Genomic DNA, 26,941 nt, shown 5'->3' with positions numbered 1-26,941 from the left:
TCCAAGCCTTGGGCTCAGCTCCACCACTGCCAACTGTGCACTGCAGGCCAGGGATGCTTCAATGAAGCTAGAAGCAAAGACACAAGCTTTGAGGGCAGGAGCAAAACTGAGCAACTCAGGATTGCAATTAAAAAGCCTTTTGCTACAAATCCCTCGGCTGGGACTGATGCAGCACAAGACAGTGACAGAGAAGTCAGCATGCAAAGCAGAGGGACCCCTCACATGTGAAAGACAAGCATTTTGAGGTAGAAAGAGCTGCTGTTTTGCCTGAGTGCTCAGGGAGCTTCCTCAGGGCTTGCTGCTCTGGTAATATGAATTACTTGGCTTTATGCTCAACAATGGCTTTCCAAGAGGGGCACAGGCTTGAGATTCTTGTGTCAAATAAAGTATTTTCATAGCACAGAGTCCAAACCAAAGAGGAGCTGGTTACGCCAGGCCAGCAGCCAGGTCAGCAGTCAGACACTTGGGCTCCACGAGGTTTCTGGAAGAGTTGGGTGAGCTAAAGCTGCTCTCCGTGCTGCTTCACACTGACTCAGTCTGTGGCCAGAGGGCTGGCACCAACAGCATGGGGGGGGAGGGGTTTGATGGGTCTCTGCCAAACACAGGCCCCCTGTTCCCTAGACAGGCAGCCACAGAAAGCTTTTATTCTGGATTCAGCTGTATTTGCATACCATTAGAGCTCAGAGTTTCTCACCTACCCATGCCCCAGGCCCTCATTACTGCAGCGGTAGCCTGAGACATACGGCTTGTTTAGGGCTTTCAGACATCTTTCTGCAGGTTTCTTTTTAAGAGAAAGCAAAGAAACACGAAAAAAACAGCATTTTGGCGCGTATCACACAAGAACAGTTCCATACTCACCAGATGTTAAGGCACATCTTCTACAAAATGTGTGCTGGGGAGACAAAGAGGAACAGCAGTGTCAGCCAACGATATCAGACAAACACTTCCCTGTGGCAAAGCACGGGCAAGGTGGGAGATGCCAAAACCCGTGACACAGGGGCCTCAGCAGCTATTCTGCCTGCTTTATAACTCGGCATGCCCTTGAGTCTGCATCACAGGACATAAACCAGCCTAGAGGGGAGAGCATTGCCCAGGCAGCTAAAAGTCCCACCCAGGACCTGTTCTTGAGAAATATTAAGGACATGCTTTGAAGCTTTGAGCGGTCTTCATTGTTCAGGATCAGGTACAAAACAGAGCCATGGACATGTTCTGCCACACTCTGATACTCCTGTCCTTGAAGTCTGCATGGGGTCTCCGCTTTAGTGCAGAAACTTGTTACTCCTCTCATTTCCCTGTGAAGCCTTCAAGAGCAAGAGTACCAGTCTGGCCTCTCCCTCTCCTTGGCCAGTCAGCCCATCACATATATTGCTGTGTAGCTCTTCTAACTTAGCTGAAGATGTCCTGCTGTGAGTGGATGGGACAGCTGGTTTGTAATCCCCATTAAATGCACTGTAAATCATGCTACTTTAAACACTTCTCTCTATTTCTATGCTTACAGCAGAAATGTATGGCAAAAGTAGCGATTTCAATCTAACATGCTAAGGAACATAAAGAAAGCAACAAAGGCTGCAGCATTTCACTGGTCCCAAACTTGCCCTGTGGATTCCCTGGAGCCTCCTCAGCTGTATTCCCCAGGGATGGGGCCAGAGCTTGGCAGCAGCACTGGAAAGGCTGCAAGTCACTCTTTCAGAGCTGTTATCTGCAGCCCTGCTCATGCTGCCTTTTCCTGCCCTGCACAGCTGCATGGTGCTCTCTCCAGAGCTGCCAAGCCAGGGCTGCAAATGAAGCCAGTCTGTTTCCTGCAGCAGAATTTTTTTTCCCTTATTAACAGCAAATCTCAGCCTCTCCATGAAGAGCTGGTTACTGAAATGGTGGCAGAAGAACCACGCCAACTTCCAACACCTTTGGGTATAGCACTCCCAATGCAATAAACAATCCTGCTTTCTGCATTTGTTGCTACAGCTCCATCCTAGGAATTTGCAGCACTTTAGAAGCATCAGTGAGACAGTATCACAGAGCCATCTTTCTTCCCATGTAGCACAGAAGCAGGAATAATATACAGTTTCTATTAAAATCCTAATCAAATGGGATATAGAAGAATATTCATAATACTCTGTGCCTTTCACTAGAGGATCTCAAATCCCTTTCCAAGCATTAACTAAATTAAGCTTCAAGCCATTCTTGTTTTAAAGGAAACACTTTCTTCCCAACCAAAGAGCTGCTGTTTCTGGGCTGGAATTCGACAGCTGTTCCCAGGAGGTAATAGCATTCTGCAGAGCCCTTCAGGACAGGGAACAGAGAGTTGCAAACCTAGTTGAAGCAACACTAGGGAGAATGATTTAGCCCAGGATAAGGAGGCTGACAGTATATTAGCGCTCTCCTGGGAAAAGCAGCCCAGTTTTGAGCAAGCTCCAGTCTTTGCTGGCGAACTGCAGAGTGCCCTGCACATTCCACTACAGATCGGTTCCGAGCCGCCTTGAGGGAAGCCTAACACATCCCTGTCAGCATCTCTGCCTGCCACGCTAGCCCAGATCTCCCGGTCAAACACAGCCTCATGTTTGCTCACTCAGGCTGACAGTCACTGGGGACAGTCAGGGCCCTTGCTGTAAGTCACATAGGTCACCCGTGGAGCCCAAGCTCGTGATTTAGAAAAGCACTTCCTTACCCCACAGGTTGTGATGACTGGATCCTTAAACACACTGCAGCACAGTTGGCAGCACAGTTTCACAGAAGGTTGTTCAGCAAACACCAGTGGCTCCTGAAGAGGAGGAGAGAAAGGGACAGACACAGCACAAGATTCAGTGCGGGGCCTCCCTCTACAAATGCAAGAGCCTACAGCTCTGCACAGGGAACACAGCTCTCGAGTGGTGAGCGTGAAAGGGCACAGGGCACACTAAGACTTTCATTATCTCCAAATAAACTTTTGTCTGGATCTGCTGATTTCCAGTATGTAAGAGGCAGGGGACAAGTGAACTTGGGAATGGCTAGAGACCCTCAACTCATCACAAGTCAGGGGCTATTGGCATCTGGTAGGATCAGGATCCCTGACAGCAAACTGCACAGACCAATTTTTTTGCTAGAATGACTCAAGACACCAGAACTGTGGCAGCTGCACTGTCTGGCATGCTTTGCTTAGCTGGACTGAACAGTGTGTTCTTGAAAATGTCTCGGGTACTAAGCCTGAAGTTTAGAAGCAGTTTTAAAACAGTTTGCCCTTTTGTACTTTTGAAACGCCCCGAAGGGCTCTTTCATTCCCTTGTGGAGCAGAAACAACATTGCTTCTACCAAAATGGGCCCATATCTGCAGTTCTTTTTACCAACTAAGACTGCCGGAACACTGGCTCTGAGCACGACTTCCCCAAGAAGCCCAGCTCTCAGCTCCCCACTGGAGCAGGGCTCCGCATTTCGGAGCGTTCCAAATCAATCACTGCAGTTCAGTCTGCCTTTTCATCCTGTGCTGCTCTGAGTTCCTACCCATGAAATGCGCTTTTATCCCAGATCCGTGGCAAAATGCCTCCTGACCTTTTATGTGTCCAGTCTGGGGTTAGTCACTGGGTCACAAGCTAAGCTCTGCTTGAAAGTGTCCTCCCCCTACAAAGAGTCACATGTGGACAATTCCTTGCACCCTCCTGGGGTTTACAATTGCGTTGTTACAATTGTGTAAAGTTGTTAGAATTGTGTTGTTCTTGCTGTCTAGGGCTAGATTAGCAGCCTAAAGCTTTGCAACCCCCAGCTGCTCTGCAACAGAGCCAGGGGGTTACACATGACTTTGCAAAGACTTACAGCTTTTCTGAGAAGCAGAAAAGCCTCACCACTGTCCCTTCTTTACACATGGGGAAATGGCACAAAAGGAAGCAAAGTAACTTGCAGAAGTCAGTGGTGACAACAAAATTAAAAACACATTAAAACCAAATCTAAAACCTGACAGCCAGGCTCAGACATCACCAAAATCTGTCCATGATAGCTCTACATACTCACAACAGTCCATTAATTTACTCTTATGACACTGAACTTCCTAATCCTGCTCCTTGAGACAATCCCAAATACCTACTGGCTCCTCCTCTTCCTCATGAAGTGAGAACGTCGAACGCAAGGACATGTTGGACTCAGAGTGCAATGAACGGACGGAGATAGCAGAGTCAGAGCGACGTGGGGTGCTGATCGGAGGCTTCAAAAAGATAAAAACCAATTCTTGTTACTGCAAATAATTCCCCTGCTCCAGAACCCTATGCACAGAGACTCCAAATTCAATCCCCCCTCTATGACACTCAGCTGCTCCATTTGTTCATCCAGTCTGCCAAGCTGCATTGAACGGTCCACAGAAGTAGTGTGCCTCACCGCTACGTGCCATTCCCAGCAGTCTGGGAAAATTGCACCACACACAGAGACAGGAGAGGCATCATTCAGGTTTAACATACCCCACTAAATGAGGCTGACATCTAAATGCCAAGCATGTAACCTTCTCAAAGGTGCATTTGTTCATATACTTACTGTGCCTACATGCAAAGCAATGGTTTGGAAGAATTAATCCTTCACAGAAAGCTTTGTAAATCTCCCCCAGAGACAGCTACCAGGTTCTGCAATTTCTATAATCTCTGCAGCAGCACTTGTTGTTTCACTCGCTATCTAACTTCTGCCAAATTTCTTTGCGTAAGTGTGGAGACTTCCTTCTATTCAATTCAGTAACAGCCTTGCTTTGTCGCTTCCTGTTTGGGAGGGGAGAGCCAAGCGGACACTGAATGCACCAATCAACAAAAACCACACTGGTTGCAGAGTCCTTGGGATTGGCTTTGAGGGGATGTTGCCCCTGGAATATTAACCAGAGGCACATCTCAAAGATGCAACTCAGCTTCAAAGCAAAAATGGAGCAAGCTCTTCAGACCAAGAGGAGGCTGAATTTGGGGGCCTAGAACAGACACAAGAGCCTGTAGCACACCACTGCTGGGTTACCCTGGAAGAGATTCTGTTGGCAAAACCGGGAATAAAAGTCTTCAAGGAACAGAATGAATGGACTGACAAAGAAGTGGCAGCATGAAGCCACAAGCTTCATAAGTTTAACATCAAGAGATGATCACTGTCCAGGCTGTTTGGACCTGCAAGTATCTCACCTGTACCTAGCTTGATTGTAGCCCGCACCCTTGGCAGTCATAGAACTGCCAGCTGGAAGGGGCTCTGGAGATCGCTGGCCTGCCTGCCCACTTGAAGCAGGACTATCCCTGGCACTAGATCTGGTCAGCCCTGGCTTTGCCTAACTGAGCTGGAAAAGCTCCAAGGACGAGATTCAGCCCCCACTGGCATCCCTGTCCTGCACTACCTGCCAAGCAAGAAGTTTTTTCCCTAAGGTTCAATCTGAACAGCCCAAGCTGCATTTTGTGGTGTTTGCTGTGGGTGAAAGTGTGTAACATCAGACCCAAGGACAGACAAAAAGGATACAAGAAGCCAAATAGGAAATTCAGCAAGAAAAGTTGTAAGAGGAACTTCAGAGAGTCTTTCCTAGAGAGAGAATATACTGCAGGCCAAGTGCAGTTCTTGTTGGCCTCCAGAAGAGGAACAATCTAGGATTCTGCTGGTTCTTCACACTGCTCTGCTTTCTGATTTTTTATGATACTGGATCCTAGTAGCTTACAAATGCTGCATCTGCTTAGAAGCCCAAGTGTAAAACTCTTTTTCATAAAGAAGGCACACTTATTGGCTAAATATGTAAACCTTGAGGAGGAATGGTTATAATGAGGTAAATCAGCTTTATGTGTGTATCCATTAATTTTATTATTTCCTCCACTAGCAACAGAAGTTATTAAAATAACAAGAGTGACTGTGCTTAATTTCTGCTCTGGAGGCGACACAAAGACCGCAGCATCAAAGGCAGGCTCTGAAGGGAGGCGGTTTTCTCAACAGCAACATGCTGTGTGGATCACAACGTGCGAGGAGGGGCACGAGAGCCCAAGAGCACTTCCAGGAGGCAGGGGCAGAAGACGCAGCCTTGCTACGGGGCCGGCTCAGCTCCCAGTGTCTTGGCTGGGCTAATGCTGGTGTAAACTGAGCATTGGAGAAACCAACGTGTGAAGAAAGACTGCTCCGCTGGGACCGCAGTGACAACACTGAATGGCAGAGGTGCGTGCTGGTGTTTACTGCCCCTATCTGCGGCCTTTGCTTTTACCAAATAAACAAGGCTAAGACTCAAGAGTCCTCAGCTCTACAGGGTCAATGACTGCCTTTCTTCCCATTCCCGGCCTGGCCTACTTGGAGCATGAGCTTTGCAGGGTAAGGACAATTTCTCGTTAGATGTGTATAGCAGCTGGCACAAGGGGAGGGCGCACTTGCATTGCAAGCAGAATAGCAGGGCTCAGGAACACAGGACCCCCACCCCATGGGCAAACGTCCAGGTTACAGGAGACCCATGTGCACCCCAAGCCACGAGCACAGGGCTGTCCCGCAGGTTTTGCAGATCCAAGGCCTGCAGAGTTCAGGGGCTAGGTCCCAACAAGCGGCACTGCTCTGGCCGGGGTCAGACGTGGGAGGATCTATCAGAAGGGTTCCACCTCCCCAAGGCTCCGCAGCTGTGCCAGGGCTATTTCTGCTCTGAATGTCAAGTTCATCTTCAAACAGCCCAAGTGATAGAACATCTTCTGATGGAAGATTAATAACTTGTGGCTGGCAGATAACTCAGTCCAGCCTCTGGTTCACTGATGAAGCAGCCTGTAAACAAATGAGACTCTGGACAGCCACAGTCAGCTCTTCATCCACCAGTGTACACTTGCCCCAGATTCAGCTGTAGTCTTTAGATGGAGTTCAGAATTGGCCCCCTTCTACCACATCATCTAAAAAAGCAGCCGCTGTATAAAGGGGAGCCAGACCTAGAGTACAGTACTCGCTCCTGTTCCCTATAGGCAGAGCGTGGCTGGGAACACGTGGCACCATTTTCAGGGAAGATGACAGCAGACGCTCTAATAATCCCCGCCTTGCACGCAGAACACTCTGCTCTGCTTTTGGTTTCATTAACAGAGGCTTTAAAAAGAAAGAAAAAGAGGGGGGGCAGTCACAGGAGGGCTCTGACTCGCCTCCAGCTGTCTCTGTGATGATGGCTGACAAGCCTTTGGCAGCTCTTGGAGAAAGGAAAACTTAGCGATCAGGAAGGGAAATCCCAGATTATTTCTTGACAAAGCAAAGGAAGCTGCACAAAGAGGTTAGTGAGAGTTTGTCTGGAGCGGCAGGCAGCGCCGGGCTGTGGCGCTTCTGGTTTTTAAGTACCTCATGCCGCAGGCTGCTTCCTGAACCAGTCATTACTGCTCTTGCTATTTTTGCTTAATGATGTTTAGCACTCTAGGGAAAGTAGGCTGAGACTGTCCAAGAAGACTGGAGCTAAGACCCAGGAGAGCGCTCTCTTGTTCTTGGCTGCACACCTCACTGTGCCACACTGGGGCTTTCAGAGGAGTCAGGGAGCTTCGCTATCAGACATGGCTAAATGTAACGCCCTTAGCATCCCCTGCGCCCCTGGAAAATCCTCACCTGTGTTTGGTGACAACTGCACATCTCATGAAAAGGGCACAGTGAACACAGCATTCAGTCCACCAGCTCAGTGCTTACTGCCAAGGGCTTGCTGCAACAGTGGTCCAGCAGCATGGCGTCAGCGAGGCGATGCAAAGTTGCATTTGCCAAGGACACAGGCCAAACGTTCAAAGGACTTTTTGAAAAACAAACACACGCTCACACAAAACACAGCAAGGTCCCTGAGCAACAGAAGGAACTTTATAGGATGCTGACGATAAACCTCTTTGCAATCTGGTATCAAATTTATTTTAAGAACTGTTGTAGCTCCATACTGTTACTGCCACCCCGGTCTCTGCCAGTGCCTAACTTAATCAGCAGCCGTGATCCACTTACCCCTGGCTCAGAAGCTGCGTCTCGTAACCTGATAAGCAGCCTGGCTACTCCAAAGTCTACAAGTATTTGTTTAATATGAAGAATCTGCTCACATGCTTAAATCTAAACAGGCGCTTGTGGTTACGAGACATGAATGGAGTACTAGGGACACTAGAAGATCAAGGCCTCAGTGCTGTCTGTTCACTGAGGTTTGCTTTCCTGTTGCTGTTCTTGATTTAACTGAACTAATTGATTTAGTTGATCTTAATTTCTCTTTAAGCAGCCAACCCTGAGACCTGTTGGATCACTAAATCTCCAAAAAAGAAGTTACTCCGAGTGTGCGAAATGAAGGAGGGAGCCTGATATAGAACGGGAAGGTGCTTTTCTGGAAAGGCATTGCAAGACGTGGGAATGGTTTGAGTGAGAAGACCCCACTGACGTAATCCCCAGGGGCTGAGCGTAGTCTATAGCGCCAGACGTCCTGCTCGGCAGCTTTCAGACCTGCTCCTGTGGTCAGAAGCCCCATCTGGAGGCAGGAAGAGGAAGGGATTTTCTGGTCATAGCTGTGGGGCCAGCTGCGCTGCTGGGTGGCCGCGCTGCAGGGCTGGCCGTCCAGCAGGCCCCGATCGAGGCTGCCTGGCCTCAGCCACGGCCTCAGACATTGCTGACAACTCTGTTTCCTCCCGAGTCCAGGAGGAGACTCAGGGCACACTGCTCACAACAGGAGGCAGAAACACCCACACAAATAGGCCTGTGGGATTTGCAGCTCCTGGACTTTGTAAGCACGTACAATTTTCAAGCCAGTCCGAAAATGAGCACCAGCAGTGCCAGCCTAATGGCCCAGGTCAGAAGCTCGCTCTGCTCCCCCACTGCTCCAAGCACGAAGACAGGCGGGAACTGCCGAGGCTGGTCCTGCCTCCGGTGAAGACATCTGGCACTGTATCTGATACAGTGCAGTGCACGGGAATGATGAGGGAGGCAGGGAGGTCCGGAGGAGCACCAGACATCTCTCATTTGAGAGATAACCAGCTAAGCCGGACAGGAGGGGAGCTCCTGCCAACACCTACCATGCCATCGTCCTCATCTCGTGGGGAGTAGGTGAGTGTGCTGGAGGAGGATGGGGTCCGACGATGCTGTTTAAAAGTATTGGTCCCGTCAGCTTTAAAGCAAAAAAAAAAAAAAAAAAAAAAAAAAAAAGCATTTAGGCTCCTCAGTACCACTGCCAAGCTACGGGTCTCTGTAGCTCTAAGTTTTCCTTGGAAAGGACTAGGGATTCCCCCACTCCAGTTTTTGACCTGGACACATCAGTGCAGGCAGAACTATCCTGATCTATGATAGCTTGCTGAAATGCATGCAACCCTTTGAAGGTTGCTTGCCCAGAAAAGAGCACAGACAATATTCCATGAGGTCCATAGGTTTAAAAAATTATTAGAAGGAAACCTTATACTCCCACACATCTCCGTCACCTACAAAAATTCCTTAGATCAATGGAGGTCTGGATATTTTATAACAAGGGAAGCATGCTAAGTTAAATTGGAAATATTTATATGAAGATCATATTACTGACTTACATAAAATTTAAATGTAAATACTCAGGAGTCCAGAAATATCTAGAGTTCCAAGTCCTGTACAAATGTAATCCAAACCCTTCCTCCAGGCAGATGTTCATTTCCGTATCTAAATCAGTGTTACAGTTTCTTATCTTTAGTAAAGTAAAAGCATTTTTATTCCAGAATGAAACCAAACCTCTTCCTACATTCATCCCACATGTCAGGGCTCAGATTCCTTGCCTGCTGGGCTTTGAGGAAAAAAGCACAAGATTTTAAAAAGAGCAGGTATGCTTGCAACCCCCCTGTCTGAGCTAAAAACAGCCACAGGGGTTTTAACCAAAGTGTCCAGAGTGACTCACATTCAGGCAGAAAGCAAAGATGGAAATTTTCAGCCCTGACAATGTTTGTGTGAGAAGTCACAGGAAGAAATAGCATTTGGGACTGAGCTGTGTATCAAACCCTGCTGTACTATCCTAATTTCAGCAAGGGCTTCCCACGGCGCTGTAAAGACATTTCTGCGCATACTCATTTCCATCATGCCTGATGATCAGATGCCATGATTAAATAACACCGGGCTGTGTAATACTAAAGATAGCACCTGCCTGTAATGAACATACAGTGATTCTCCCAATAGCTTTATGATCTGTGAAGCAAACAAACAAAATTGGCAGGAATCACGCGCAGCTCTCCGGGGAGAGGGGAGAAGCTCCACACCTGAAATGCGCTCACCCTTTGTGATGGTCGTCACAGCAGAGTAGGCCGGCCCAAAAGTTGTTTCCATTCTTGTCTGAAAAATGGACAGAATGAAGGTCAGTGTGTATCAGTCCAGCACAACTGGACTTGCTACCTCTCTTGAATTGGTGAAAAAACATACTCATATAATATACATTCCCAAGTTTCATCTGTGAATACTGTGATTTTTAAGGCGGTAGAAAGTACCAAATTGTCAACAGCTACCTTCATTTTCTCAAAAGAAAGGATGAGAAGATGAGAAGCAGTCCTAGCTCCTGTCCTCTGCTAACAGTTGCAGGCCTTACCCCGTTAGTGTTTTCAGAAGTAGTGATGTTTGTTGTGCCACTGGAGAAACGATTGTAGCGAGCGTTCTTGTTTGAGCTCATAATCTAGACCAGCATTTGTTAGTCATGGGAAATTTGCTCTGCAGAAAGACAGAAAGAGAGAGTTAGTTCATTGTACGTAGCTTCCTGGTGCAGGAAGGGTTCAGAGAATGCTCTCTCATAGCATTAAGTTCAAGTATTTACCTAAACTCACACAAGCTTGGATTTTCAGAAGCAACCGGCAAGGTCAGAGTCAGGTCCCTTCAAATCATTCTGGGATGAGTGTTCAGCATTTTTAATAAGATCAGGTATCTTTTAAAATGACAGCCTGATCACCCAGATACTGGAATACTCATAATCACTAGCTGCTTTTACAAGCATAGGACTGTTTTAACAGCAAATGAAATTTCTCAGGAGACTACACCAAGAAAGACAGCATCCCACTGATCATAATACATGGCAGTCCTTTCAAAATGAGACCTGTAGAGGCAGTATGGACCGACTGTGACTGACACAATCCCAGCAGAGAATAGCCCTACGCAGTCTCTGTACGTGGTCCTCTTTTCCTCCTCAGTTTCAGTGTGCTTCAGAAAGCGCATTACCTGTTGCTTCCCAAAATACTTTGCACAGGATAGTGATTAGTAAGCTGTGTCCTGAAAGGCAGCTACCTCCAAGATACACCGCAACAGCAAGCATGGAGCAGACTGCACAATAGCAGACGGGATTTTGGCCAAGGCCATGGACAAAATCCTGCTCTTACAAAGCGCCAAGGGAGTTGCATGGCGCACAGGGCAGAGAAGGTCTCTGGATGTAAAGCTATACCAGTAAAACCCTCATCTCATTAACCGCATAGCTTAAGCTGAGCTGGCCGGGAGCGCAGGGCCCAGGGAGCCTGTTTGCTCTCAGCTTTGCAGCTCAGCCCATCTTCCCAGCATACGATGGAAACCTCCCATTCAGCCGTCCCGCTGGGCTCCGCTGAAGCGCAAGGGGTCACGACTCCCTCCCGGACCACCCAGCTCCAGAAGAGGGTCCTTGGAAACTCAGCAGCCTCACACCAGGGGTCAGCTGGAGTGGGAGAAAGGGCTCCGGCCGAGGAGACCTCCACGGGAATGCCGTCGCCTGGGGCAGGCTGTGCAGCACTTCCTGGCATTTCTAGTCAAGGAAACCAAAGTCTAAACTTTGCTGCACCCTCAGACCTTAAGGCTGCCTTATAATCAAAAGCATGATTAATACAGGCCTCATCCTGTTCTTGTGAGGAAGCCAGTGGGAATTTTGCTATTTAATTCAAAAGCCCCAGATTGTACAGCTGAACACAAAAGCCTGGGATGGATCTCAGGAGAAAGCAGAAATCCCACATTTGATTTAGTTATATTTGCATTAAAAGAGTTCTTTCAAGCATGGTCTGAGCTACAAGGTCAAGGAAACCGAGAAAGAAAACTTACTTCAATTAATACATTTGTGATTCTGGATCCCACTCCCAGTTCCTGTTCAGAACTAGCCACAAATTCTGGATTGTCAGCCCAAAAGAGAAACCATCTGTCCTCAGAAGTCAGGGGGGCCCATTTCTCTTCTTCAGTTGTTTACACTACTTTACTAGGTCCAAATTTACCAAGTCAAGTGATTGCACAATAATAATCTGTAGAAACACACAGAGTTTGCTTTCTTTAACCTCTGCTGAAACCCAATGCTGGTTTGAAGGCACAAACTTATGCTGTTGTCCTGGCAAATCTGACAGGATGCTCTCAAGGAATCCACTTCTGAGCCAGGGCACCAAAGCTGCTCCCATAGGAAGGAACCGCACCTCCCCTCTGCCGCTGTAAGGAGACGCTTCTGGCTTCGACAGAAGTTTCCACCAGAGAAGACAAGGATTCAGCAGGGGACAGAGCCCTCCCAAGCTGCCTTTTCACCCTTGCAGCTGAAAGGCGCCGCTGGCCCTCACAGCCTGTCCAGCCTACCCAAGGAGACAGGGACCCTGCGCTCCAGGAATAAGCTGCTCAGGAAAGATCCTGATTGAAAGATCCCTTTCTGTCCAAGGCATAGTTAAATCTTGGTACTCTCACTGCCAGCAGCAGAGTCCAAGGGCTAAACAGACAGACCAGACAGACATCTGCAGTGAGAAGAGACAGGCCAAAAATGGTTTACTAAAACACTACCAAAATCCTTTATTGCAGGACAAGAGCCAACCGCCAACGAAGGGCGCTTTGGAAGAAACACCCCGCAGTTATTCTGCAGCTGGCCAATGCAGAGCTCCTGGCCCCTTTCGGAAAGCGTCCGGTTCCAGCCCCCGGCTGAGAGGACTCTGCTTCGGCCAGGCTTTCATATACAGCCTTCGCACTGCTCAAATTTTAAACTTTTTGGTAGGTGAACTGTCTCGGGTGTTTCTAGCAATTGCCTTGCTCTCATCTGAGGGAGACGAGTCCTGAATCTCCAAGCACTTCATGAAGGAGATCACCATTTCCCTACTTTACAGAAAGGGAAACTGAGGCTCCGAGGGAGACACGATCGAACAACGTAGCTGCGAAGCTTGGGCTCACGCGGGGCTTCGTGAATCCCAGTCCAAGAGTGCATCGGCCTCCTCTGCAGAGGCCCAGCGCAAGGTGGCTGCACACATGGCCGGTCACTCCCTATATTCACGTTTTAAGTATTGCAAATGTGACACTCGGGCAAAGGCAAAAGACGTCCTCAGCCAACGCTCTGCTAACGGCTGACACAACTCAGCCACGCCTGACACAGCACTTTGCGCTGTTCATTGCGGCTCTTCATCAGACAGCTGTCAGGCAGCCAGCTTCCAGCAACAGTCCAGCCCAGGGAAATCACTGCTCCCACATCCAAACTCTTGTAAAAGGCTACAGTCTAAAAAAAATAAAATAAAATAAAAAACCACCCCACCTTCCGCCCAAAAGAGAGACAGAGAGAGAGAACGAGAGAGAGAGAATGAGAGCTCTGGATAACGTTTCCATGCATCTGAAAGCACTGCACTAGCCATTTGCAAATGCCAGATCCCTTAGGAGATGCTGAGCAGAGTGCTGGAGGAGTCTCAAGAACAGCGGGAATGAAGCAGTGTTGTGCTGCTGCATTATGGAGACCTGCCGAGTTTAAAGCTGGGTTCCAGCATGCAAGAAGTTTGCCGTTTGCCATCAGGATCCTTTTATTCCTTTTATCGGTTCCTCAGAGCGCAGATAGCAGGAGGCAGGGGGAAGAGGAGTGCTAGGGAAGAGGGGGGAGACAAAGCTTTTGGGTAATGCACTGGTCTTGACCTCAAGGATCTGGGTTTGAACCCCACTCAGCTTCTCCTTCTCTCGTGAGCTTGGGCAAGCCACCGGAGCACTCTGGGCCATGGTTCCTCCCTGCACCAGTCTCTTTGGCTTACCTCTTCTGCCCAGCCCATCTGCACTATAAACTCTGAAGGTCAAAGAATCTTTGTCTGGGTATCTGTGCAGCGCCTAGCACACAAGGGTCTCCACATTGGCTGGGGCCTCCAGACGATGCAGTGCTAATAAATAATGTAAAGCAAGTAAGTCCATGAGTGATGACACTTCTGCTGCCACATTTCCTGGGATTTTGTGTCTCGCGATTGCATCATCTCATGTTTGCATGTATCCCTAATGTTCCCCTCCTATCTAGGTTCCCTGCTGCCTGATGATACAGCTCAGCTCACCAATCTTTCCTCAAAGCAGATAGATATAACTCCTGGCAATACAATCCCTTGGAGACCTTCCTCCTCATCAAATCTGCATGAGGCTGGCCAACAGACTAAGAAGACTTTAGTGGAAGCTGATAAACTGATTCATTTCCTTAGAAAAACAACCTACAAAAAGAATCAAATACATTTGCCCCCTTTCCAGCCTTTTCCAGGCTGTAAAGCCTTTAGGACTTTACAGGAGCACCCTGCACTGCAGGATACTGGCATGTCACCCTGTCCCATTCTTATCATTTCAACTTTAAGCTAGCAGCAGTGTGGCCAGGGTAGACAACACTAAACCTGTGGGCTGAGACCTGGTTTGATGGATTTTCCTCCTGGTGGGATTTCTGCAGCTTTTGCAGAGGACAAGAATTCAGTGACTGAACTGTGGTGTTTGATTTGAAGGACAGGGCCTGGTGAGCATGAAGCTGTTGAGATTACTTCTCTGGAGAAGGGATTCAGCATGGTCTTCCTCCCACATTAGAGTGGAGGTAGAGGGACTCTGCATTTCAGAAAGGATACGGACTCATGATTCCTTCTTCAGAGAACTTTGGCAGGCTCCATCCAAACAGAGTGTATCCAGCACCACTCACAAGAGATGGGGAGGGATACACTCCCACCTGACCAGTCATGACAGCATTAAGAGAACTGGCATATCAAATATATCAAATATTCTGACAAGCTTTAAAGCAAGCAATCATCCCCATAGGGAAAGAGAGGAAGCCTGTCCTTATGGAGGACTGTTGGCTATCTTCAGACTCAGGCAAATGCTTCATCCCCTTGTTTTCAGCCTATTCCCTTCAAACAAAACATATGGAGACTTGAAAAAGCAATGGGAAAGCACTCACCATGGAGCACATTGGGACAGAAAAAAGAAGAATGAGGACAACTAACAGTTTGAATAGGTTTGTAATATCATCAGATGTAGGATCCCTTGTATCTATTCCAGCTGCAAAGCACAGTGACATACAAACACTTCAGTTTTTGCAAGCAGTGAGTTTTGGCTTGCCAGCCAAGGATGAACCTTCATGACCCTTTAAATAACTGCCTTTGAAACTTCTGTGCAGGCTAAGAGAGGTTTCCACTGCGGTGCAGCTCACTGAGGGTAATGCAGCAGGCCATGGAACTGGTTAAGGCATTAAGCAGGCACCTCTCTAGTAAATGCACGTACACCCTGCTTCACAGTTCACTGCAATGGATGCAAGACGCCTACTGACTTCAACACATCTTGGATGAATCCAAAACAAGGATGGGAGCATGGGCTGGAGTACAGGGATTTTCCACTCTTTGCTTATAAGCACGCCCTGAGCTCTGCAGCTTGGCTGAGCAACCTACCTGCAAGTAGCAGAAGGGAGCCTGCTTCATGTCTTCTCTGAAAAGTAAGCAGAGGAATGCGAACGACGGAAAAAATGTTGTGTGGAATATCAGCCAGCCTGCAGAACACCAGCCACTCCATGAATATCTGCTTTCCAGCCCAAATCTCTGTGACCACCATATAGAGGAAGCATTTCAACAGAGCAGACACCTCTCTGGAATACTGTCTGACAACGCCCTCCGCATCTCAAGCGCTTCCGAGATGTATTGAAAAAGGCCTTTTCCAATTGATATCGAAGAATTTAAAAGGAGGCAGAAAAGAGATGGTGTTCCTGGCATTAATACCAGCTTCTTACACTTGCAAAAATCCCCATCAGATTTCTGAACTTTGGCTTGGCAACTGAACCCTTCCAGCTACACTGCCCCGTGTTACCTTTCCAGGAGGATGAGCACCCATCTTGGATACTCCGTGCCCCTTCCTGTGCACACTGTGCCAGCCTTGGGCAACTCCTATCCCAGCACTGATCGCACACAAGGTTGTTAAGCCTGCGGGATCTGAGCTGAATCAATCTGAGGAGATGCAGATGAGGGCTGATCTACAACGCAGTGAAAGGATGAAAAATTTTCTGTTACAAAATGTGTGCATACCATGACCTAGAAGCAAAACTAAAATTCCCTGGAAATCACAGTCCTTTGTGTTGCTAAGTTCTTCTTAGATGACCAATACAAAGGGGCTCCAGAGCATCGATAGATGCTCCCTGAGCTTCTTTGTGAGCTCTGTAGAGCAGCAGGTCAGAAGCCCTCATGGCTGGAACCATTCTCCTGATCTTCTTGCCCAGGATTCTACAGGATCAGATTATGGTTTATAGCAAAACAGGCTGAAGAGACATCCTGACAGCTGTAGTGAGGCGAACTGTTGAAAGAACTTGTGTGGCCAGGCAGCACAACGACATAAGGCTGCTGCTCTGAACAGAAGAGACCTGCATGGACCCAGATGTCTGGACTCTGGCTTGGGAACCCAGCCTATGATCCGGACTCCTTGCCTGGAGTTAACCTTTTCATATGCAACTTCAGCATTTTTGACAGAAAAAAAGAGAGGGGGGGAAAAAAATCCATGCTGCCTGGTCCTTATTTTGGAGCCAATTCCTAACGTGGGAATCACACTATTGCAGACACAATGGCAGTGCTGGGCTTTGTGCTCGGGATATTCTCATGGGGGCAAGACAGGCACAGTGTGAATGCCCTTAGGTAAAACGTGGTGCCCCAGGGGAGGGCCTGGCAGATGCGATACCCCAAACCGCAGTGTCTGTTTGCTAAGAAACCTGCAAACGGCTCAGCCTCACGCAGTCAATGGCCCATAAAGGTCAGCTACACGTCCTATGTCCTACGTCTGCTTTGTTCCTCCTTTTTCTCCCCCAGTTCATTGAAGTCGTCTCTAAGGCTGCGCACCCCTGCTGAAACTGCCGGGCTGGCAAAATTGCGCTCAGCAGGACTGTTTGCTAGAGAGGGAAGCCGATGCCTGCAGCTCGCCTTGGGAGGAAGGCAGGCGTGGGGTCATCCTGCTCTGACCGGGAACAAGTCTTGGATGACGTGAGTTTCCTTATTGCCTAGTCTGTGTATTTTATGGTAAAAGACACAAGCTTCTGTTCCTCTTACAACACCGTGACCAGAATGGGATGGGTTACACATTCTTCATGGTATTGGCACATCGCTGGGGAAATACTATTACAAAAGGGAAAAAGTACTGTGCTGCTGCAACAGCCCAGCTCAGCAGGACAAGGGCAGAAGGGAAAGAAAAGTAGGTGCTGAGAGCAGGGTGTGTGGGGATCGTGGACTACGTCTGCTGCCTTGGTTATGTCGCAAGCTCTCGCACATCAGGGACTCTTCTGGGGGAGGAGACATAGCTAGGAAATCCAGGTCAAATTTGGGCAGGCTCTTTCCGCCTTGTCCTTCTGCAGTAATCCACATTTGTGGGTTACCCACATTTCCTATCCAGGAACTGATTCTCAGCGGCCTGTAGCAACCTGCAAGAGAACATCTCAGACCAAAGTACAAACACGACAAGATTCATAAGCTCAACTGCCAACTCTCCACAGCTCTACAGAGGCAACCATGGGACAGTCACTCTAGCTTTCTTGGTCAGTGTCTCTGAAAGAAACAAACTCATTTCGTAAGCACTGATGAAGTTCATCAACAGGATTTACAGAACATGGTGATGACTATGCCCATCAAGTCTGACTCGTAAAACACGGGCCAGAAGAATGCGAGAGCGCTACAGCAGGCGAAGCTCAATGGACACTTGTCAGGATAGGGAGCACCCTGCAAGGGTTCCCCAAGAACTACTGCTGAATAAGTTTTATTCAACATCTTCATCTATGACCTTTGGAAAAGAGTGAATAATGATAAGTTGTGGATGACAGTAAGATCTTTTGGGTAGTCAAATACCATGCTGCTAGTGAGGAACTCCAGAAGGACCTCATAAAGTTGAGGTTGGACAAAAAGGTTGCAGATGAGCTTTTATGGAGATAAATGTAAAGCAATGCATCTAGGGAAAAATAATATAAAGCAGGCCTATACAGTGTTCAATGCAGAACTGGCAGTTACAATGCAGGAAAGAGATCTTAGAGTCTCCATTGATAATTACCCGGAATTATCAGTACAGAGGGCAGCAACAGCCAAAAAGGCCAACAAAACGTTAGGCATCATCAAGAAAGGTGTGGAGAACAATAGAGACGGTATCATTTGGGAGCCACATAGAACTTTGATATACTTGTATCTTGAGTACTGCGTGCAGTTCTGATCTTCGCATCTCAAGAAGAACACAGCGTAGTTAAAGAAAGTTCATGTAGCTACTGCATTATGAAGAGAGACTAAAAAGGCTGGGACTCTTCAGTTTGGAAATTTTGGCTGAGGGAGACATGATCAAGATTCACAGAGTCATGAAGCTTGTGAATAAACTAAATGTGTGACTGTTATTGACCCAACCCCACAAGAGTAGGCTTAGTGGACACTCAGTGAGCCCAGTAGGGGACTGATTTGAAACAAGTAATAGAAAGCATTTCTTCACACCGCAAACAGTGAACTTTTGGAACTTGCTGCCACAGTAGGCTGTAGAGACAAGCAATAACAACGGGTTCAGAAAGGTTTAGGCTAATAGCTCCCCAAATGGATATTAAAAGGATTCATCAGGGATGTACCTTCCAACATCCCTAATCCAACTTCTCTGAATGCTGGGGGAACATGAGGCAAATGGACTGCAGAAAGCACTCAGGTTCACACGCTCTTCCTTAATAACATCCCCTTTCACAGCTGTTGAAAACAGAACAGTGGCTAGGCAGACCAATGGTCTGATCCAGTAAGGCATTTCTCACGCTCTTCGAGTGATATATATATAAGGCCAGTTGCATAAACTGACATGTGCAGGCAGTGCAAGAAGAGTATAAAATGTGATCAGAAGTTCAATCTTACCAACAGAGCATGACACTTCCACCGAGCAGGGCTTTGCTTGTGGAACAGAAACAGTCTTTTTATTTTTTACAAGTTTTTACACTGCTCTTAAAAGTCATACAAACTCCTCTGAGCTACTCAAAGTGAGACCATAATTGTAGAGAGCTGTCGTCAATAAAAATAAAAGTGATATTTTTAATTGCTGCCACTTTTACCAACACTAGAATTGACTGCAGAGCTGAGAGAGCACATTCAACAGCTTGAGGGAAGACAGCTGTTTGAACACTGTCATTCCTTTGTGCAAACACAGTTTAGAAAGGGAAATCATTTTGTATTAAGTGCTTTCCTCTTCCTAAAGGGTAATGAGTCCTTGGGATGGACAAACTAGTTGCTTTGATGTTAAAACCTGAAGGAATAACGTTCAAATGTGCCTGCAACTGGATCAAAAGTGATTGTTTTAGTGGAACAAAGCACCTCATTTTTCCTAAAATCTAAAGCCAAGTTAGAATTTAGAACAGAGGCCAATGGTCAGTGGTTTCCATGATACAAAAGCCATACTCAAAGATGTTTCCTTCCATTTTAGGAAACCTGGAAACATCTACCTACCACACCATTTTTCAAACGCACAAGGCCCCAAAGACTACGTTTCAGAAGTGTCTGACCCCTGTAACCTGAGATTGGCTGGCATTGGTTCAGTGCCCATGCCGGTACCTCTAGAGCGGTCAGACTGTCAGAAACAGCTGCGTTCAGAGTTCCTACACACAAAGCCCTTACTCAGAAGTGCTTTAAGAGTCAGCCCTAAAATTACAGTGCCGCATACTATTCATTTCACTGCTTGCAGTCCTTCCCACAGGCTCATTCAAAGATCAGACCCATTCTGAGACTGTTGCATTATGGATTTGTTAAAACAAACAAAAACCAAACAAAAACCAAACAAAAACCAAACAAAACAACCCCCCAGTCCTGCTGCTGTCTCTCATGGGAGGTAATGGCCCTCTCCTGTGTGCAAGTCAGAGCCAGCTCCTGATACAGGAGATCACGCCTGAAAAGCTAAGAATAGTCACGACACAAGTCAGAGCAGAAGCGGTAGCTAACCGGCCCCCTCACCTGGCTCAGCGGCGAGGGAGCAAGGGGCCGCAGAGAGCCGGGGCCGTGCCGGCCGCCCCGGGGCCGTGCTGCTGCACGGGTGGGGCAGGCTGCCCTGCAGCCCCCTGGGCCGCGGGGACTCTGCAGCCAGGCTTGCAATTCATTTGAAAAACGCGAAGCCGCTGGAAATGGCAAAGGGCTCCCGGGAGAAACGCGCACCAGAGCTCGCAGATGGCACTGCTGCGGCTCGGAGCTCTCCGCAGACACTGTCACAACCCAGGGAAGGAAATAGGAAAATACCCCCCACAAAATACCCCCCCAACACCATTACAGGCAGGGGACTGTACGGCATGCAAGGTCAGCAGCAAAGCCTGGATTATGGAGGGATTCATCTAAACCACAGTCCTGGCAGTACTGTGCATGAGAAAGCAAAGCCTTCTGCTCGGAGGGCTTCAGTCTTGGCTGATCAGTTTAGAGTCAGCAAGAACTCGCATAGAAAATCACGGTACAAACAGAGCTCCTGAAGCCTCTTGCTCACCTCTCACCTCCACCCTGCACAACGCAGCCAGAGCTCTTCGGCAAGGCTGCGGCAGGGAGACGCGCCCATGAGAAACAGAGAAACGACGCTGCCCTCCCTCCTCTCAGGCCCTGCTAATTCACCGAAGTTCAAAAGCCGTCTTTCACCCGGCCCGTGAAACAATTTAAACACCACTAAATATGCTTGCGGACACAGCTTTTAGCAGTCACTGGCAGCACTGCAGCCCACCAGGAAAGGCAGAAGAAGACCGGTCTCACCTGCTGCACTCCCCCTTCCTGAGATCACTCTGCTGGCTTCAAGTCGGTCAAAGTTTCTTCTCTACTTCCCTCCTCAATTGCGGTGCACTGCCACTGAGAGCTTGCTAAATTGCTCTGTCTTAGGGGTGGCTGCATTTCTCTGGGATGCTTTATCCATCCTATCACACTCTAGGATTCTTCTGGATTAAAATCATAAGAAATCTGAGCCCATAATCGTTATTCAAAATGCATAAAGCACCATTTCCTTCCCCTGCTCTCTCCCTACACCCTCCACAGCTTCATGACAATTTTGCTCGCACTCTGGCTGCAATCAGACCATTTTAAAGACCCATCTGAAATGCGTCAGCTTCTTCACAAAAAAAAAAAAGAAAAAAATCCAGTAAATTTCAGTCATCTGCTCTTTTTTGCACAGTTTCCTGGAACTTCTCCACTGCGAACAAGCATGAAAGCACACTGTAAGACAGCTACATTTACTGCGAGGGAAACTGTTAACCAGCCACGGAGAAAGGGAGGAAACTGTGGTACTTTACAGGTAGCACAGAGGCTGGGCAGAATATGATCAAACTAGTGACACTCGCCCTTTGATAAACACACTGAATCCTTGATTCCTGAAGAAGTCGGAGGATTCCTGAAGAAGTCGGAGGATGTGGACATTTCCACCGTGGCAAATCTACTGACAGCTTTCAGACAGAGGCATGATACGATGTCCCACAACCACCTAACAACCCACCTGGAAAGCTGCATTTAAACCACTTCCCCGGTGTACAAATAGCGGCTGTACGGTAGCCGCGATGACTTGGGGTGTAAGGGAGAGATAGCAAAGATACTACCTCTTCTCACAAACTTGGCTTCCTTTAAAGGATATGGAGGATTTCGCATTTCTAACATCACCAGAAACAAACTAAGAAAACATTTTCTGTGTTTAGAAGTTTCTGGGGACAGACGTTTCCACGTTTCCGGGTTGCTGTACAGTCAAGCGTTACCATGCCCTTGCCAAGGTCAGTGCGAAAGACCGTGATATGAGCGTAATGCAGTTCCAACCAGCTGCAGGCAACAGGTACCCACCTATAAACTGGGGCTGGATTTCAGATTCATCCTGCTTCTTTACCAATATCTAGACATGAAAACAATTCCTCCCTCACTACTGTCAGTGACTCCTAAAACACAGCAACCGCCCAGCACCGATCGGCACGGGAACACTGCTGACACACTCCTGACATCTGCTACCAGGACAAACACTGTACCTTGAAGGAAACTCACCATCGGCTGTTCAAGCTGGAATGAAGCAGCGAAGCCCCGTAAGACGTGACCATGACCAAGTTCCTAAGCTTTGGGCAGGCTTTTACTTGGTCAAAATGTCTCTTCTGCTATCTGTGTGCTTGTATGAGCGTGTATTGCTCCTAAGTGATGTAAACAGAAAGGCATGCGGAGCAGTGGGCGATATGTAAATTCAGCTGGAAAATCCCACAGCTCAGCCAATCCCCGTGCTGCCTTGCAACTTTGCCCTGGTCACTCTCAGACTAAGAGATTTAGTCTAGTTTTTTTAAAAAAAAACACTCTTAGCACACATGGATTTATTCCCCTGACCACAGAAATATGCAGGGACAGGACTGGCCATCACTCACTTGAAATGGAGTTTGAGTTTCTCACCCTCTTTAGATAGTTCCCAAACTATTCATGATATCCAGCAGCCCAATAAACAGCAACTCACTCTGTTTGTAGGGACAATCCAGGGAAATTTAGTTAACTAAGAACTGCCACAAACAGAAAGAGCATTCCCGGGCCAGCGAGCAGGGCTTGCCTGAAGGACAGGCATCGAAGGTGGGGGACTTCCACTGCGGGGACACCTGCTCCACACAGGAGAACAGCTTGCTCCCAAGGCTGAAGCTTTCCCAGGAACAGGGCACTGCACGGCCCCGTCCCCCAGTACGCTTCCCACATCTTTTACACCTCACTCTTAAAAGCAGTGACATAACTCGGCCAAAGCTCAGAACTCAGGCGGTGCTAAAGGCAAAGAGCGGGCAGTTTGTAAATGGTGATGTTGGGATGCCACTGTCCTGGGCTCCCAGGGGCGTTGCTAAACTTGAAAGAGTGGCAGCACGTATCCCGTGTTCACTGGGATCAAAGTCGGAACAAGGATCAGGCCCATCTCCTCCCTTGCCCCAGCAGCTGCTACATCCTCCTGACCCAACACCATGAGTAAGGGGACGTGCCCAGTGTGTGCCTGACCATGCCCACAGCAAAGGAGAACAGCCGGGGAAGGGAAGAAGAACAGCAAAAAACAGGAAGAGTTCTGAAAGACTGAACTTGTCCACACAATCTAAGCATTTAGGTAGCAAAGCCAGGCAGGATTTTCTCTCAAGTGCCTTTCTCCTGGCTCAGATGTTCTTGACCGACACAATCTGAAAGGCAGGTACGATCACACAGTAAGGAGCACCATCATCATGGCTAGAGGGGGCTAGCAAGATCCCTTCTAATAGGCAGATGTTCAGCCCATGAGGTGACTAACCACTGAATGCAAACTGAAGCCATCTGAAGCTGCAAAATATTCAGGATCAACCCCAAATAAGGCACAGTCACTTCTGCTGCAGTTGATGACAGGGTGGAGCAGGCAGAAACACGGTCACACTGGACTCAACAACTTCCCTGAGCCCAAGGCCCTGCTTACAGCCCTAGCTGGGCTGTTGTTTGGGGACCCCCAGGAAGGGAAAGGTTGACAGCAGAAGGGTTTCAGCCAGGTGACACAAACTCACTTGTGTGGCTTCATGAGTGGCTTGAGACCATGGAAGGCTGCACTGCCACAGAAAAGGGCAGTTGTGCGCCCAGCCCCTCTCACCACACCTTCTTGCTACCACCCTCATGCTGGCAAAGCTGCTGGTATCACCAGGTGATCCCATGGGTCAGGAAACCAAACTGCCCGAAGACAAAAGGTTGGAGGTTCTTTTGTTGGGTTCAGTCAACTTAACTTCATCACGAAAATTCATATTTGGGTGTTATCTGTGAAGCTGTTTGCATTCCCTGACCGAATACTCTGGTCACTCCATTTGACCTGGGTTGCCCACTGCTGCTTGGTAAAATTTAACCTCCCTCACGTAAAGCATTCCTTTCTGCAGGGCAGTTTCACCTGCAAGTGATCTCTTGCTGCACGAGGTAGTGCTCACCACTGAACAAAACAGCAAAGCTGGAGCTTTCTGTATCGTCCTGGCTGGATTTACTATGGCCTTTTTCAGCCTTACTCGAGACAGCAGCGCCCAGGGTGCAGGGCACCCCAGGATTTGAAGAAGGACCTGGTGGACTGTGGATCAGTTCCTTGATCCTATGGTTTTCTCCATGACCCTTAGCAAATCCCCACAACTCTCTGACCCTCCATGCCCCAGGTGTGCAACGAGGACAGCACTGTCTGTTCTCTTGCCAGTGTTGACTGTCAGCTCTTCGGGCTCTTGTTTATTAGACATCTGTACGCGACTTAACACAATGCAGCACCAATTTCTGGTAGTGCCTCCAGCGTTATTGCCTTGCAATAGCAGAAAACACTGATTTATTTTAGCAGTGGCAAATGGATGCCTGTAAAACAGATGGTAGGAGATCCCTGCCCAAGAGCTTCAACTGCAAGGAGCGTGAGAAGGAGGCTAAGCAAACCCAACACTCAGGTGGCGAGAAGTGGAAAAGGCCTGACACCTCTCCACAGAGGGCTTCGTCACCCCCGAACCACTTCCTCCCTTCACACAGCTCCCAGGGAGCCAGGTAAAGGGACACTGCCACAGAAATAGCCGACTTTCCCGTGCTGTTTTCTCTCAGCAAGGGCATTCTGGAACCATCCTTCACTCGTACAGCCCTCTCCTCTACAAACAGACCAAACGGTCACTACAGCTCTAAGCAAGAATCACTGCCTCCACTGACAGACAGATGCTTGAAGCCAAAATACAACAGCCATTTAATGGGAACACTAACCACTTAGGACAGGGTGAAAAGAATATATCATCACCTTAAAACTGCACAAGAACTCAAAGGAGACAAATTAAATTACTTGGGATGAAACAAAGTGTTCGGCAACATTTTCAAAGTTGAAAAAACACAGTGCTATGCCAGAGTTCTTCACAACACAGTTACCTCCCATAAAGAGCTACAATAACCTGGACCTTGCTTCCTACATATATGTCAAATTCTGCTGACTTATGTACCAAGCGTTCTTCCCATGCTCATCCACCCCCAGCAGACAGTCTGTCCGAGCCATCGTCTTTGATAGCACCTTACCTCAAAAGCAAGTTGAGCTGAAAGAAGGTTCACGCTTTTGGGTTTCACGCAACACAACAGGATCATTAGGTCAAAACCATGGATCAAATAGGAGAAAAGTGTTTGACAGCAAGTCTGTAAGAGGAACAGTAGCTGCAAGCTGGCAGGAGAAGAAGGCAGAAGTAAAGAGGATGTTTGAGATGAAAGGACGATAGCACGAATTTACTGTCCGCTCTGAGCGGAGATGCGTAATCGTCATGGGGCAGTTACAGAAACCGACCACCAAATGTCCTATATTGCATAAGCTGCGGATCCAAAGCACGAGGAAGCGAGGTTACTCGGAGATCAAGACAGAAACACGAGCAACACGTGCCACATGGCTGACAAGTGGCAGAACAGACAGCGACAAAACTGAACGTGCCCCGCGACCAGGTGAATCAAAGAGCCCGCAGCGAAGGGAAGGCGGCCTCGCTGAGGGAAGCAAGAGCCGGGCAGGACTGACGGCGCAGCGCGCCAGCTCCCCTGAGCGTTAGGGAGATCACAGACACCTACGCCGAGTTACAAAAAGAAAATCCAGGGAAGGGGGAGGAAGAAAGCACGGCGGTGCTGCCAGGCGGGCTGCAGCTCCCCGCTGCCCCCGGGGCTCCGGTCAGCCCGGGGGAGCCGCCACGGCGCCTCCCGGAGCGGGGGCAACCGCCGGCCCCGCCGCCGCCTCCGCCGAGCGCCCCCGGCCCAGCGCCCCCGGCCCGGCTCCCCTCAGGGAGCTCCCCTCGGCCCCGGCCTGGTCCGGCTGCCCTCAGCCCCCCGGGGGTCCCCTCGGCCCCGGCCCCCCCCCAGCCCGGCCCGGCCCCGCTCGCACCTGGTAGCGGCGGCGGCCGGAGCGCCGGTGCCCGGTCCCGGCACATCGCGGCCCCGGCCTGCTCCCCGCTCCGCTACGGGCTCAGCTGCCTGCCCGGGCCGGAAGCCCCGCGCCCCGCGCTCCTCGGGACTTGTAGTCCTGCCCTCCAGCCTTCCGCCGGCTCCTGACGAGCCTTGGTGACGTTAGGACTACAATTCCCAGAAGCCCTCGCCGCCCCGCGCTGGTTGGCGCGTCTCCGGTCAGTCTATGCTACAACCACTGTTGCTACTGGCCTCGCTCTTCCTCCTCCAGGGGGCCAATCGGAAGGCGGAAGAGCACCACCTCGGGCCACGCTACGCCGCGCGGCGCCATTGGAGCGAGGGCGCAGCAGCGACCAATGAGCGCCGGGAGAGGTGGGGTGGCGATCACCCCAACTGCTCGCGATTGGCTGTGCCTGCAGGGAGGCTGCCCAATGGCGACGCGGGGGGGAGCCTATAAAGGCTCCAGCGAGAGCACGCGCTGGCCTTTCCAATGGCGAGGTGAGAAAGATGCGGGCGGTGCGGGCGAGGGGCGGGAGCGGGACCGGGGCGAGCCGGTGATGATCACTGACCTTCTGACACCTCGTCTGAGGGCGGCGGGCGGCCGCGGCCCCTGCTGACGCTCCGCGGCTGAGGCTCGAGGGAGCCGCGGCGGGGCCGGCCGGGCAGCGCGGCCCGCTCTCACCGCGCGGCCTTCTCTCTCCTCAGGGCGCGGCGGGAACCGGCTCGGACCGGCGGGCGCCGCCCGCGGGCGGCCCGAGGGACGGCGAGGCGGGAGCGGAGAGCGGCGCAGCGCGGGGCGGCCGGGGCTGGCGCCGGCTCCCCTCCGGGCCCTACCTGAGCCCGGGCAGCGGCGACGACTCGTTCATAGAGTTGAGCTGGTTAAACGCGGTATTTTCGGCCCGTCTCGAGCTCACAACGCTGGGAAGCGGTACTGAAGCACACGCGGGGGGACTGTTCGCCTGTAAGTTACTTCAGGGAAGTTACAGCTGTAGGGAAAGCCCGAGTGGATTTCAGGACAAATGAAAGCGGGAAGCTGTGGC

The 26,941-nt window shown here is 49.4% G+C and overlaps 1 protein-coding gene and 1 non-coding gene across 10 annotated transcripts in view; one reads left to right on the top strand and one right to left on the bottom strand.

Annotated features, from left to right (window-relative positions):
- The window catches only part of TRAF7 (TNF receptor associated factor 7), a 37,798-nt gene extending 11,793 nt beyond the window's left edge, over positions 1 to 26,005 (bottom strand). The window contains exons 1-7 of one of the 9 annotated variants that reach the window (XM_067306695.1): positions 25,882 to 26,005; positions 10,448 to 10,566; positions 10,125 to 10,197; positions 8,928 to 9,019; positions 4,052 to 4,168; positions 2,666 to 2,758; positions 859 to 892 (exon numbers count right to left, since the gene is read on the bottom strand). In XM_067306695.1, the coding sequence (XP_067162796.1) occupies positions 859 to 892; positions 2,666 to 2,758; positions 4,052 to 4,168; positions 8,928 to 9,019; positions 10,125 to 10,197; positions 10,448 to 10,528 (490 nt within the window). In that variant the 5' untranslated portion in view covers positions 10,529 to 10,566; positions 25,882 to 26,005. Of the gene's footprint in view, positions 1 to 858; positions 893 to 2,665; positions 2,759 to 4,051; positions 4,169 to 7,506; positions 7,682 to 8,927; positions 9,020 to 10,012; positions 10,041 to 10,124; positions 10,198 to 10,367; positions 10,389 to 10,447; positions 10,567 to 20,789; positions 20,808 to 22,049; positions 22,143 to 25,881 lie in introns of those variants that run through there. The other 8 variants (XM_067306699.1, XM_067306696.1, XM_067306697.1 and 5 more) reach the window with 8 other exon arrangements.
- Positions 26,006 to 26,450: 445 nt separating this feature from the next.
- LOC136993521 (small nucleolar RNA SNORD60) lies at positions 26,451 to 26,537 on the top strand. The gene has a single exon (XR_010885871.1). It is a non-coding gene; the product is annotated as a small nucleolar RNA SNORD60 (small nucleolar RNA).
- The last annotated feature ends 404 nt before the right edge of the window (positions 26,538 to 26,941 follow it).

This window comes from Apteryx mantelli, chromosome 16, assembly GCF_036417845.1.
Source record: "Apteryx mantelli isolate bAptMan1 chromosome 16, bAptMan1.hap1, whole genome shotgun sequence".
Classification (NCBI taxonomy): Eukaryota; Metazoa; Chordata; class Aves; order Apterygiformes; family Apterygidae; genus Apteryx; species Apteryx mantelli.
The sequence above is the reverse complement of the archived record's forward strand: the minus strand, read 5'-3'. Positions and strand labels throughout refer to the sequence as shown.